Source organism: Papilio machaon, chromosome 1, assembly GCF_912999745.1.
Source record: "Papilio machaon chromosome 1, ilPapMach1.1, whole genome shotgun sequence".
NCBI classification, from domain to species: domain Eukaryota; kingdom Metazoa; phylum Arthropoda; class Insecta; order Lepidoptera; family Papilionidae; genus Papilio; species Papilio machaon.
The window spans coordinates 7,307,409-7,321,643 of NC_059986.1; the positions used below are offsets into that span (position 1 = coordinate 7,307,409).

Genomic DNA, 14,235 nt, shown 5'->3' on the forward strand with positions numbered 1-14,235 from the left:
TCCTGGTTCTAAGCTACCTGCCCACCAATTTTCAGTCAAATCGATTCAGCCGTTCTTGAGTTATAAATAGTGTAACTAACACGACTTTCTTTTATATATATAGATAAGATGAGGTTCGATTGATAAGTAGTACTTGGCAGCAAAGTGGTTTTTATTCTTTTCGATGGAATCTATGACACGTCTTTATATTATTGATTTTGCAGAACTGCATTAATTTCAGATTACCTTTCCCTTTTTACTTACTTGCTTTATTTGGTCTGACAATTTGCGCTTTATTTCTAAACATCCCAATAATTTTGACGATATTGGCCGAAAATTTAATAAAATAAATCTTTTGAAATATATGAATTCTTACACTAAAATAATATTACATTTATTATTTATTTATTTTTTCTTAATCGCATAGAAACCAGAAGTAACGCAATTGATGTGGAAAAAATAAGGCCAATGATCGGTCAAGCATTTATTGCACCTTGTTTTCTTTGTTCTAAACAAAATGAAAAAAATCATATCTATAGTATAGTATAGAATATGCGTAACATTACCTTATGCGATATGAAATAGAAGTTTATATTCCCGACAGTGCAGTGACGTGAATCCTTTGTTCTTGTAAAAAGCTACTGCGTACATATTTTGTCCTTGCCATATGTCTTCTTATATAAAATGTATCTAGAAAGTACTGATTAAAAGGAATCTTAAAGTACACTCGACTGACCTTTGCTTTCTTATTCATTTATAAATATAACACAACAGATTTCTGATGATACAATTAATTTTCTAAAAGTACTTTCCACCATTTTAACTAAAGCGCATTTTCGGTATGGTCTATAACAACAACATTCTAATAGCATATTCTTCATGCTTCGTAGTTCATAAATTTAGGAGCAAATCACGTATATTCTTTGCCAAACTAAAATCTGCAAAAAACAGCAAGCAAACATAAGCCTAGCAAAAAACAGTACCTAAAGGTAACTGTTTTTTTGCTAGGCTTATTTTTACGCATTAAAACTTTATAACTGACTAATTATTTAATAATTATCCCATTTAAGTTTACTTGAAGTGCAACTTGTTTTGAAAAGAAATTAAGGTCATGCTTGAATAATTACAGAAGGGAATCATTAATGTAAACTCCGAAGGTTTTACGTCAGCAAATTGTTTTTTTTGCGTATTAATGCTGACGAAATCATCTACTACTAACGTAAACGGTCTTGTGAAACTTGATGTGTTACTTACCCAGCATCAGTCACGTTAACTCAGCAAAGGTCACGCCATAATCGGATGTTAATTATATTGAATGCATTCCTAAGCAAGATGCCACATGAGCTTCGTCGCGCCGCCGCCGAGAACGGCGAATGGTACTCTGCAGACAGAAGTAAAACCTCACATCTTCGGCAATTCGGCAACATGTCATGTTTCGTTTTCACCAGCGATGGAGAATAGCTGTAGTTTTATCACAAACCTTATAATTTTAATTCCAAATAATATTGATTTACTGTTTTTCTACTTTCGCAGTAAAGCTAGCTGTACGGCGCCGCCATTGTTGCTTCACTTAGTCATAATCTCGCGGCTGTTACTCACCTGACAGTCTCATATGTGACGCATCATCCCTCGACACTTAGCCGTTATGTCACCTACGTCCTTGTCCATTCATACCACTCCCAATATTGCACTCCTTTCTTATATTTCAAACAACGGTAAACAATGGACTCTAGAAATTTCTAGTCTCTCCTTTTGTTCTGAGCTTTTTTAACAATAGTAAATCTAGATAGCTTTGTCATAAGTATTGAATAAGATCGGTAGATGAAATATTTAAAACTACACAATAATTCATAACAATAATACTTTTAACAATAATGTTATGTTGTTCAAAGCTCTTAATAAATTAATTTCTGATAGAAAGTTTATTAGTTATGGTTCTGTGTATGTTAGAAAGTTTTCGAGAATTCAATATTCAAGTTTTTATAACTATTAAAATAAATTTATCTCTATATATATAAAAGAAAGTCGTGTTAGTTACACCATTTATAACTCAAGAACGGCTGAATCGATTTGACTGAAAATTGGTGGGCAGGTATCTTAGAACCAGGAAACGGACGTAGGATAATTTTTACCCCGTTTTCTATTTTTTATTCCGCGCGGACGGAGTCGCGAGTAAAAGCTAGTAATAAATACAAAAAACGGTAAAAGTTTAATCGTACAGTTAAATTTCTATCACGGAAATTGTACATTTTTATAGGCATTCGTTTATAGCCTAGCATTATAACCCGTTGATTGAACGTAAGTTACGTTTACATTTGCTATATACGTAATCTGTTACGTCATGTTTCAATGAAAAAAAACGCATGCGTATATTGATACATTGTAAGTTGTAACTGAGACTCAGAGCGATTCTCACCACCTTTATTACAATACTAATCGTTGGTTTCTAAAATCAAAATCTCTGTATAATATATATCGTCATCCATGTTATTATGTACGACAAAACACATATGTTTTAAACTGGGACTTTAGTCTCAGAAACCTTCGATAACTAATGTGATAGCTGTTATTTTTAATATTTTTTTAAAATACAATTATACTTAATTCTACCCACATTAATGACTATCGTAATAACTTTGAAAAATCTTTGTTAGTGGTAGAAAAGAAATATTCTCTGATTAAAAACCCCTAGATCATACGGTAACAGTGATACTCGACATTTCAATAGCCAATTAATAAGAAATGTAAATTTTTACTAACCTCACACTTAACTTCAACCACGAAATATGACATCTCCGTTAGATTTCAACTAATAAACTTATGTAACATATCCCTTAGATTTTAAGCGAACATGGCAATATTAAATCGGAGACAACGGTTCCCTAAAAGGTTATATTACTCGATACAAAACGAATTCGAATACAAAACAAACGATTCACAATACATAAAAAATATACTATGAAATTCAACCTGATGCCAGCAAAAGTATGAACGATGATATCCACTTCCCTTGAGGATGTTGTGACTTATGATGACGGTTTTTAATTACGAGAAAGGAGTATGCGAAAAATGATATACGTAACGGATAGATGAAAATCTATCTATATATATAAAAGAAAGTCGTGTTAGTTACACTATTTATAACTCAAGAACGGCTGAATCGATTTGACTGAAAATTGGTGGGCAGGTAGCTTAGAACCAGGAAACGGACATAGGATAATTTTTACCCCGTTTTCTATTTTTTATTCCGCGCGAACGGAGTCGCGGGTAAAAGCTAGTATTAGATAAACAAAATACAAACGTTATTAAAAACAGGTATTAAAAATTGTACGCGACAAGCAAAAATTGTGTTGACTATATATTTAAGAATTTTTATTTGATTTTTTTTTATTTCAAAACTATATGTTGATTTTTGTTGTGTAAACTAAAAAAAATACAGAATCTATCTTTAATCGAGTTGAAATATCTTCTATTATATTATAACCCGGTCTATGTTACTTTTTACATCTTTATCTGTACCCAAGAGAGTTTGGGACGATTTGACTAGCAATAAAATAAATGCAATATATTTTTAAACGTATTTCAGATTCAAATCTTTGTGTTTAGCAAACACGTTTCATATAAATTGCTATATTATCTTCGTCTGCAAATACATGTAGGGCTATTATCATAAAAGCTCACAGACACGAATCCCAGTCATTTTGTAATGCGTAGACACGGCGCGGCGTGGTACGAAGGTTACGAAAATAACAAAGAAACTAATGTTTAAATATTAAATCGTGGCGTGTGTGAAACGACTACGATTTGATTACAACTCAGTATTCCATATTTCTGACAACGTATTTTATGTTTTTTATATTAAACTACTCCGACGGATCTATAATTACTTCACTTGAACAACGATCACCCCAATGTTGTAGTAGTAGGTAAAATTTGCAATATTGTAATGGCGACTTACGGGCTCCTCAATAAAGATCTAACTTGGTTAGTGGTATCTTTTTAGATACTTCCTAAGATATATGTATACTTGTACTTCGTAAGACGCAAAATATTTACGATGAATTAGAGAATGCCGACGTATTAAGAGTTCAAATACAATGTTTCAAAAGATGTTTTATTTCGAAAAGTGAAGGGGATTTGTTTTAACATAAACATTTACAAGCGTAAGCAATGTAATCCATCATAAAATAAAATATGTTGATCAATTGTTCAAAAGTTATTTATTATAATATGGAAATAATATTACGATGTCTGGAACTTGCATTAAACAGTTGTACCCAAAATAACTTTTGATTTTAATCATTTTTATTGATGTAAGGACACGTTTTCGGTGTTTTATTCGCAAAGGTCAACGGGCACACATCAATAATACATAACAAAACAATGACTTTAACATAAACGTGATAGCTTAAATGAACAGACCCACGTGAATGGTCTACGATGTGACATGCATGTTTAATAACTTGCGATTTATACAAGTAGGTAACCTTATAACTTATAATTATTTTAAAATTATCTAAGGTTCCTTAATCTTCATCTTTGAAATGACCAAATTTACATTAATTTTTAATTATATTCCTATATAAAATATTCCTGACTTTTTTTTTCGTTTTTTATAAACTGCCAAAACACATTTCAATCAAAGTAAAATGTGACAAAATTATTTATAAACTCTGTCGCTGCACGCAATTTCCTTTTTTCCCTGAGTTCTTAGTATGTCTTGTTTTACTACTTGGTGTCGTTTACTTCAAGGCATTAAATGATAATAAAATCCACAGAGACGGCGTAAGCCCTGCAGAGGCGGCGGCGAGCTTGCCCTCGAGTCCCGGTGCCACGTCCCTTGTGAAGAAGAAGGGTGGCGCGGGTGCGGGCGAGGTTCGAGAGCGCGCCGCAGCCGTACGCACGCGCAGACTCATGAAAGAACTCAAGGAGATACAGCGACTGCAGGAGAACAGACCTGACCCTATCTTCACGGTAAAACACCTCTCTTTATCTTAGTATTCCTAGCTTTTATCCCATATGGTGGTGGAGTCTACTTTGCTAGTTTCTTTTACTTCGCTTTGTTCGTCATTATATTTAGATAAACAATTCTCAATTTGTTGTATGAAGAAATTAAGCTTTTTGTATATAATTTTGGCCGAATTTCCGCTTTCATCAATCTTTGAAGATAAGAAAAAATTGTAAAATGTAATTTCTGGTAGTATATGTACTATACTCAAACTTAAAAGCTAACCGTAAAAGAACATAAAAAATGCTTAGTTTTGATACAAAATCTTCAAATATATCATAGAGGAAATAAACTGAATCAATTTAAATGACATAATATGTGAATCTGAACAAATCTTTAGAGAAGTTAAATCTTGTTCTATTTTTAATGTGGATTTTTTGTAAACGGTCGTTCATCGGGTTAGTCGACCTACTTTCTAAACATATATAAGTAGAATAGAGATTTTATTTTCAGTAATTATCGTCACTAAAAAGTAAGTCAGGGTGTCGCGCTGTTGACCTTGTTTCCGGGTCTTTAAGTTTAAGGAAATGTTATTATTTCTGGTGTTACATTCATATGTGGACGAATGATACAAACACGGTTAAATAAAATGAATATAAATCATTAATGCTACAGTGAACAAAAGAAAAAGTTAACGTTATTTTTCACAACTTATCTGAGCGTACTCAAGCATGGTCATGGAATATAGGTGCGTTTGTTTGTGTCAAATAACTAACTCACTCTAAATATCGATAAAAATTAAAATTTTGTTGATCAGTTGACTTAGTATTCCGATATGATTTCAGGTGGAACTGGTGAACGACAACCTGTTCGAATGGCATGTGCGCCTGCACCAGATCGACCCGGAGAGCGAGCTGGCGGGGGACCTGCGCGAACTGCACATACCCAATATCCTGCTGCACCTCATCTTCCCGGAGAATTTCCCCTTCGCGCCGCCCTTCATGAGGGTCATCGAGCCGAGGATAGAAAAGGGTTTCGTAATGGAAGGTCAGTGTGGGCGACATAATTACTGTTCACATAGAAATAAACAACGTAACTGTGATGTTACGAACGAACGTAATAACTTAGTTTGATCTTTATACTTCGAATACAATAAATTCGCCAGTTTAGCAGTTTAACTCTTTCTGTTTTAAAAATGGATACTGGATTTATCGGTGTGATCTGTTTGTGTAACAGGCGGAGCGATATGTATGGAACTGCTAACACCTCGCGGCTGGGCCTCCGCGTACACTGTAGAGGCGGTGGTGATGCAGTTCGCCGCCTCCGTGGTGAAGGGTCAGGGGCGAGTGGCGCGCGCGCCGCCCCGCCACTCGAGGGAGTTCTCCCGCCGCCGCGCGGAGGAAGCTTTCCGCTCCCTTGTCAAAACACACGACAAGTACGGCTGGGTCACACCCGCTCTCTCAGATGGTTGAAACATCGTAAACCCTGCGCGGTCAAACGCCAATGTATAACTCTTAAATACTCTAATTCCGAAGGTAGTGTATGTGTTGTGAATATGTGCATGTGCCATCCTCAAATATAGTTTTAAAGTTTTAAGAATAGATTATAATATAAAGCTTTCGGATTTTGTTAAACGTTTCACAATAACGAAAAGTACTTGTAATCTGACATTCCAGATAAAATTTGTTCCCCTAATATGAAATATTTGTGTCTCTGATGTTTTTATAACAATTTCGCTTCTTTGTAAAGCAACTTTTATTGCAACGTCTATTGTAAAACAAAATAAAAGATATGTGAAATATCTTTAAACATATGTGTTTGTGCACATAGATTTTTGAAATGTACTTAGTTTAGTGGAATGGACATCGTGGATGTTGTATGCAATAGGTTATTTTTACAATTTATTAATGTAGTAAGTGACATCTACATTATTTTAATATATTTGTCTACATTTATTTCTTATCGAATGTGTACTTTACCATAATATATGTAAATTAGGACTTGCATATTTTAGTATTAAACCAACTTTGTGAAAGTATTTGTGCCAAAAATGCTCATTTCTCTAGGCATTTTTACCATTCGCTATATTTACTTATATCGTGATTTTTTTAAGATTTGTCTAATTTTTTTTGCAAGATTGCTCCTTGAGTTATAAATAGTCCAATTTCTTTTTTATTAATTTTATTCAATCTCGATTTTTAAAAGGAATATATTTCCGTCCCAAAGTCATTTAAATCATTTTAATAATATGTAAATACATATATGTATAACATAGTGTATTATGACAATGTTTTGTATAAAAATGTCATAATTAGAAAATGCAATTGTGTCATCTCTTTTATTATTTGTTTTTAAATTAATTGAAACTTGCGCTTGTTTTAGACGCATGCGCATAGTTAATTTATACGATTCAAAGAGTATAAAAATGCTCAATTTATTAGATAATTGTAAAAGGCTTGTGGCAACATTTAAATATAAAATAATCGATATTAAATATAAGTAATTTAGTGACTCGATGTTGTTGATTTGTTCGGTAAACCAAAGATGTTTATTTTTATGTAATTTCTGAATTCAGTGCAAAATGTGTATTTATACCTGAATTTAATGTACAATGTTATTGATGTAATAAATTACCTGCTCAAATATTACCTTTGATTCATTCATTAAAAGTACCCAAAATTACTATGAAATTCGAAATATCTATACTATTAGTAAAACTGGAGTATCTGTACCTAATGTCGAAAAAAAACACAGATTCCTCGTATGTGGTCTATTTGCAATACATTTTCGTTTCATGTATCGCAAATACACTATATTCGAGAAATATGATTTTTTTTTCAATCCATTTTTAAATTTTCTGCAAACATACCCTAGATCGATTTTTAAAGGACTCGGACTGGAAAATAGCTGAAGTGCTACCTTTCTTACTTTTAATCTGCGTTGAAAAGGCGCGGCGACCGCTAGTTAAAAATAAACATAATCTCTGGTAATGGACCTTGTGTAACAAAGTTGAAATCGGATTTTAAAAACTTGGGCGAGATGTGGCAGATAATAGGTAATAAGATTTTTCACATTATATGGGACTAAGTACGAAATATCTACCTGCTATAACATCGACTTTTGGAGTGTCTACCAAAATCTCATCACAATTTGTCTAGTGCTTTTATTTTTATATAGGAGATTAACAATAGCGAAAATTTGAACTAATTATTAATACATGTACTGTTGTTTTTCTTTATTCAGTCTTTACAATAAACATAGCAAGGGACAACAGTGGATTTATAAAAAAACTTATCAGCTTCATTTAATTTGCATTTAAACAAACAATTATTTTTATTTATGTAATTGTGTTTATTTTATACACAAAATGAGAAATAAAATTAAGCAATTATAAATATGAGACAATGATCACAGAATTCACTCTCCCCCTCGCAGAGCTAACACCAAATGCAGCACTGATCCACCTTGTACTTTGTAATCTTGCGCTGTTTTCTCATCATTCCTGTAACCAAGAATGTGCTCTATTAAGCCAGTATCCTTGAAATTAAACATGAAAGAGGTCAATCAACATGAGAAATTCCACTGTAGTTCCACTTGAATATAAGCATTTTAGTCTATAATCACAAAACGAAAAGGAATAAAATCTGTGTTTTGTTCATTTAAATGGAATTAGGCCATATAGAGGTAAATTATTGACTCCTAAATATACTAAATATTAAAAAAAAAAACGTGTCATGGTCGTGTCTAAATTTGAACATTTTAGAAAAATAATGAATCTAGGCTCTGTGTAACATCCCACTATACAATCAATATACTGAGAACTATTTACAAAATAGTCCATACATCACACTAAGTTAATAGTAAGGCGCGCAATTTGCTAATTACACGATATAAAATAACGGTTTGAAGAGCATAGATGTGTTGGTGTACAATAGTTAAAACAGATACCTACATTTGTTTACCGGAAAAAATAAGCCGCTGTTGTTGCGGTGGAATGCCTTCTTTTTCTTCAACCCTTTCTTTAATCCTCTCCACTTTATCTGTTGGTTCTATGTCTATTTCAATCTCTTTGCCTGTGAGTGTCTATAACAAAAATAGGTTATGTACAAAGAAATCTAATGCAATTATCTTAGAACTGATCTTAGAACAGTAAACATACCTTGACCTTGATAAGCATGATGAAAACTTAGTGAAATAACAGCTATAATCAAAATCTTAATCGAGTTTTTCTTAAAGTAAATCCAAAATTCGGTGATTTCATGTATCGGAATACTAACTGTCACTGTCATTAATTGACATTTTTTCAGTTTTCCACAGACAGTTATTTTTGTTTTTGACGCCCGAGAATCAGTCAAAAGCTAGATAGAGCCATTGAGGTTTTTTTATGATCACAAAAGGAATTTAAATAATGATAACAACTTGAAAATAAATTGAGTAACTTGTAATTTTCAATTAATTAAAACATGAAACTTTAATTCTAATGTTTTAGGGTGTCGCACTTCCTTTAGCTTAAATTGTGTTCGGATTTTCTTTGTTATGTTCTGTCACTGTCAGTGTCAAAAAACTGTAAAACATAAAACACAAGAAGTAGAAGGTTAGGATTGGTTGTTTTTTAATATTATAATATTAGAAAAAAAAGTTAATTACTAAATTAAACATTAAAATATAAAATATTTTGAAAAGTTATGGAACAAATTAATGTTATATTTGAAAGAATAGAAAAAATTACAAAAATTGGTGGGTAAACAGCTATTAACATTGTTTTTCATTTTATATTATTCTATAACAAAACCTTACTTTCAGATGATTCTGGGTCCGTTCTAATGTTACTATACAATGTCGATACAAATAGTAAAGATAAGTATACCATTTTTATCTCCAAAAAGACTTTTCTTCATAAAATTTTTAAGGAAATAGATGATTTAGCATCTTATATTAAAAACGATGATACTGTGCTTATTAGTGTGAAGAATCAAAAGCTATTGAGAACTTGCTTTCAGCTAATTGTTTCTCTTGGCATTTCACCATGTTTGGTGCCCGGATTGGGTATCAGTTTATCTAAAAGATCAACATTAGCAGCCACATTACCTGCTACTGATTTATCAGATGAGCAAAAGTATGAATTACTAACCGAGTGTACAGATTTCTTTGTAAGAAGTTATTCTATACCAGTTTTAAAGAATATAATAATCAGTTTTCATTTATCAGACTACTTAGCTGCATTAATTCAGCTTTCTTTTGCTCCATTAAAAAAGCCAGGAGTTTATACAAATTTTACAATGACACGAGAAATGTATGACAAATTAAATTTAGATAGAAAGAAATATATCAAAGTCTACGATCATTTAGTGAGCAATTGCTTTCAACCTATACTTATGAAGGAACTTTTAGTGTTACAAAATGTAACAGATAAGACACCTCCTGCATTTGTTAAAAGAATTATCACAAAAGAGTTGAGTTGTCGGCTTATTGCACCTGGAGGTTTGCTAAGTCTAATCAGATGTTTTATGGATAGTTTAGAAATTGACTCAGGAATAGAATGGAAAAAAATTGACATAATTTGCAAATTGATTGCAACAAAACATGGTGACATTTGCAACGATGAATATGTACAAAATATTTGTAACCAATTAAAGCAAATTCTTGTATTAAATAATACAAAATACTTGACAACTGCAATAGCCTGTCTAATAACTTTAATAGAAAAGTATCCGGAATCAGGAGCAGTTACAGCTTTAACAAAAGATGTTTTTGATTCATTTAATTTTGAAAATGTATCTGAATCATATTTACCAGGAACAATAATATTTACAACACAACAAATAGAACACAAAATACAAACATATCATTCTGCTTTAAGTTTATCAAATCAAGAAATTATAATAAAACTTATTACTCCAAATATACCTGTATTATTTCTAATTGGTATGAAATGTACCAATGAAGGAATAAAAAATAAATTAAATGAGATTTTAACTAAATGTATGGAGAAAATGGATGAAAATGAAATACCTGCATTTCTGAAATTGCTTTTATTTGGTGATACAACTTTATCAAAGGTTACAGTTGAAGAATTTCAAGCAGGTTTAATTTTAAAAGCAATAAATAATAATACTTATCCTCTAGATGATGCACTTTTTTACTTTATAGAATTATTCAAAAAGACATCTGATTATAATTTTAATCAAGCTGTTTTAGAAACATCTTTACAAATGGTAATTGAGTTTAGTGTGAGGAGAAATGAAGTAATGGAACCTCTTTTAGCACCAGAAGATGAACCAATTTTACTAAGTGATTTAAACAGACAATATATTAATATTCTTCAATTGTTATCTGTGATATCGGAATCATCAAAAATAAATGAATGTTTGAAAAAATCACCTCAAACTGTTTTCAATTTTATAGAATATTTTCTTCAGGAAAATAAAAATAATAGTGAATGTGAAACCATTGCTTTGATTCTGTTGAACACAATTTTACCAAACATTAATGATTTGAAATTAACTATTAGATTAAAAAAATTAATTCCAATATTAGAAAAAATATCTAATGATGAGTTAAACACTAACAGTATTTTATATAACGAAGCAATATTACTAATAAATGGTGGTAGGATTAATAAAAGTAATTCAGCTTATGAAAAAGCCGTGTCAAATGCTTTTGACAATTTATTACCTACAAGAGGTCATGGTATTATAGAACTCACAAAATTAATTGATAAACAAGATGTGGAAACAATATCCAAACGTCATTTGGTTTTTTGTTTATTTCAGGTAATCTCATTTAAAATATACCAATGTTATAAACAGAAAAAAAAATCGAATGCAGCAGATGGACTTTGTTTTTTTTTTATAATATAAGGTTGCAAACAATAAAAAGGCCATCTGCTTACTTTATTTTCCTAACTAACCAAACAAAACTGCATTGAATAAATTATGAACGGCTTAACTGACGTGTGATCGTCCGGTGCCATCACCGTTCTTAATTAATTTATTATTATGTTGAATCAAAAGTTTAAACAATTTAAAAACTACATTGTTTTAGTAATAAAATTTAAATGAATTTTACGTAACTAATTGCAAAATTTCAGGAACATTTGAAAGATGCAGATTCATATATATACTTGGCTGCAATAAATGGTATCGCCTCGTTAGCTATGCATTGCTCTGAAGATGTACTAAATGTGTTATGCAAAGAATTTCTTAATATTTCCACTACATTTGGAGGTATCGAAACCAGAAAAATGCAAAATAAAACACAAGAGATGAGATTAAAAATAGGTGATATAATTGTGAAGGTAACTAAAAGACTTGGTAAGTTTTCTGATGTATATATAGGTATATTTTTTACAAATTAACACGTAATTGTACTGTGTAAATAATAATTAAAATATTAATAACCTTTATCTATAAGTCTTTGAAACCATCATTCTGTGCAATGCCAAATTAAAAAGAAAACAAATCAAGTATAAAAAGAATACAAATATAGTAATAATGATTCAAGCATGTGGTAAAAACAAACATTGAATTTTAAAATTTAAATTACCTTGTAATTAGTAATTGTTGAATCCATTAATGTACTTAGTTTTATATAAATTATATATTTGCAGGAGATATGAGTATAGTTCATAAAACAATTCTATTGAATACAATGTTGACGGCGTGCAGAGATCACGATCCCTTGATTAGGGCATCTGCGTTATCCAACTTAGCTGAGATAGCTTTGGTTTTGCATTATAGGATTGGCTCCATCATTTATGAGGTAAGTTACATAGTTAATCATAAAAAGTTAGGTTACCTTACCACAAAGTTTCCAAACCTTAATGTTTTTTTCTTTTTAAACATATAAAATAGTAGCAGTATCGAATAATTTTAATTTAAAAAATGTGTATTTTACTGGGTTAAAGCAATTAATAATAAACAAATAAAAACCATTTGTTGGAAATAAACTTCAATTAAAAATATCCTTCGATATTATAAATGATCTTATTATTTTGGTGTACATTTAGTTGATTAGAAAGTGTTTATATATTTTTCATTGCTATTCTTTTCTACTTGTAAATTTATTTAACTACTAGTTATCGCCCGCGACTTCGTCGGCGCCAAATAGAAAAACACGTAATAAGTAGCCTATTTTTTTCTTCCTAACTTTATTCTATAACATTCCCAAATTTCATCAAGATCCGTTTAGCCGTACCGTAGATACCTTCAAACAAACATCCATCCATCCATCTAAACATCTTCAATATCAATACATCTTTAAAACTACGCAACGGATTTTGACGCGGTTTTTTTTAATAGATAGAGTGATTCTTAAGGAAGGTTTGTATGTATAATAAATGCATAATATAGTAGAGAAACACTGATAAATTTAAAGTTTTCTAATGTGATGTCGTAAATAAGCACGTTTTTTTGCGCTTATATTGCAAACGCTGGCTGAACCCTACGAGATAGACCAAAATAATGTACTACAGTATTGTTCACCTTAAAAAGTTCAACAAAAAAGTCGGCGATGGTATATGTCTATCTCTTAGGGATAACCCAGCATAACCATTTTTATTCTTTTACGAAGTGATTTTAAACAATACAGCATTAATCCTTATCCATTTAAGTACCTTAAATAAATTGTGCATTTATTCTGTAGTAGGTATATTTTGCATTGCACCCGTGCGAAGCCGGGGCGGGTCGCTAGTATATATATAAAAGAAAGTCGTGTTAGTTACATTATTTATAACCCAAGATCGGTCGAACTGATTTAGCTGAAAATTGATGAGGAGGTAGCTTAGAACCAGGAAACGGACATAGGATAATTTTTATCCCGTTTTCTATTTTTTTTTCCGCGCGGACGGAGTCGCGGGTAAAAACTAGTTTATAATATTAGTAAGATATAGTAAGATAAATGTTTTCCAGGTTTTGCTTTGCATTGTGAGCATAATAGAGACAGACAGAGCTATGGAATGCAGGAGGGCGGCTGTTGTGGTCATATCAAGTTTACTTAAAGGCCTGGGGAAGGAAACATTGATCGAATTGAAAGAACACTTGCTCCCTCTATACAGGACATTAAATAAACTATATAAAGACCCGAATGAAGATCATGCAGTGAAACTTCACGCACAAACTGCTCTTGAAGAACTCAATGATATTGTTTATCAGTTTTTACTTCCTAATATTGATATGGAGAAACCATTTTCACTTTTAGATGAGCCAAAAGAAATTATTTACAAATAAAGTTACTGTATATGTTAATTTTTTTTATTTTTCACTCATATTTTCTTATCCTAAACTATAATTTAAAATATAATCTTTGTA

At 31.3% G+C, this 14,235-nt stretch overlaps 3 protein-coding genes across 3 annotated transcripts in view; 2 read left to right on the plus strand and 1 right to left on the minus strand.

The window, feature by feature from the left end:
* LOC106719874 (ubiquitin-conjugating enzyme E2Q-like protein CG4502) overlaps nucleotides 1-6,615 on the plus strand; it is a 32,808-nt gene extending 26,193 nt beyond the window's left edge. Inside the window, exons 3-5 of the mRNA XM_014514346.2 lie at nucleotides 4,758-4,953; nucleotides 5,773-5,974; nucleotides 6,164-6,615. Of these exons, the coding sequence (XP_014369832.1) occupies nucleotides 4,758-4,953; nucleotides 5,773-5,974; nucleotides 6,164-6,399 (634 nt within the window). The 3' untranslated portion in view covers nucleotides 6,400-6,615. The remainder of the gene's footprint in view (nucleotides 1-4,757; nucleotides 4,954-5,772; nucleotides 5,975-6,163) is intronic.
* LOC106719894 (transport and Golgi organization protein 6 homolog) lies at nucleotides 6,573-14,193 on the plus strand (the record flags this gene model as incomplete). The annotated part of the gene is given in 5 exon segments (XM_045680140.1): nucleotides 6,573-6,636; nucleotides 9,731-11,700; nucleotides 12,018-12,240; nucleotides 12,537-12,688; nucleotides 13,837-14,193. Coding segments are annotated over 5 exon segments (2,727 nt in total), but the record flags the coding sequence as incomplete, so codon positions are not given.
* LOC106719938 (NEDD8) lies at nucleotides 8,279-9,187 on the minus strand. The gene is made up of 3 exons (XM_014514428.2): nucleotides 9,087-9,187; nucleotides 8,880-9,010; nucleotides 8,279-8,429 (listed from the first exon to the last, which is right to left on the minus strand). The coding sequence occupies exons 1-3, from the start codon at nucleotides 9,102-9,104 to the stop codon at nucleotides 8,345-8,347; spliced, it is 234 nt and encodes a 77-aa protein (XP_014369914.1). The 5' UTR covers nucleotides 9,105-9,187; the 3' UTR covers nucleotides 8,279-8,344.
* Nucleotides 14,194-14,235: the final 42 nt, after the last annotated feature.

Excerpts from the sequence above, each read along its gene's own strand:
- LOC106719938 (XM_014514428.2), bottom strand. Across the intron at positions 8,430-8,879 it reads ATTTTTTCCGGTAAACAAAT|GAATGATGAGAAAACAGCGC; the intron begins GTAGGTATCTGT and ends TCTTGGTTACAG.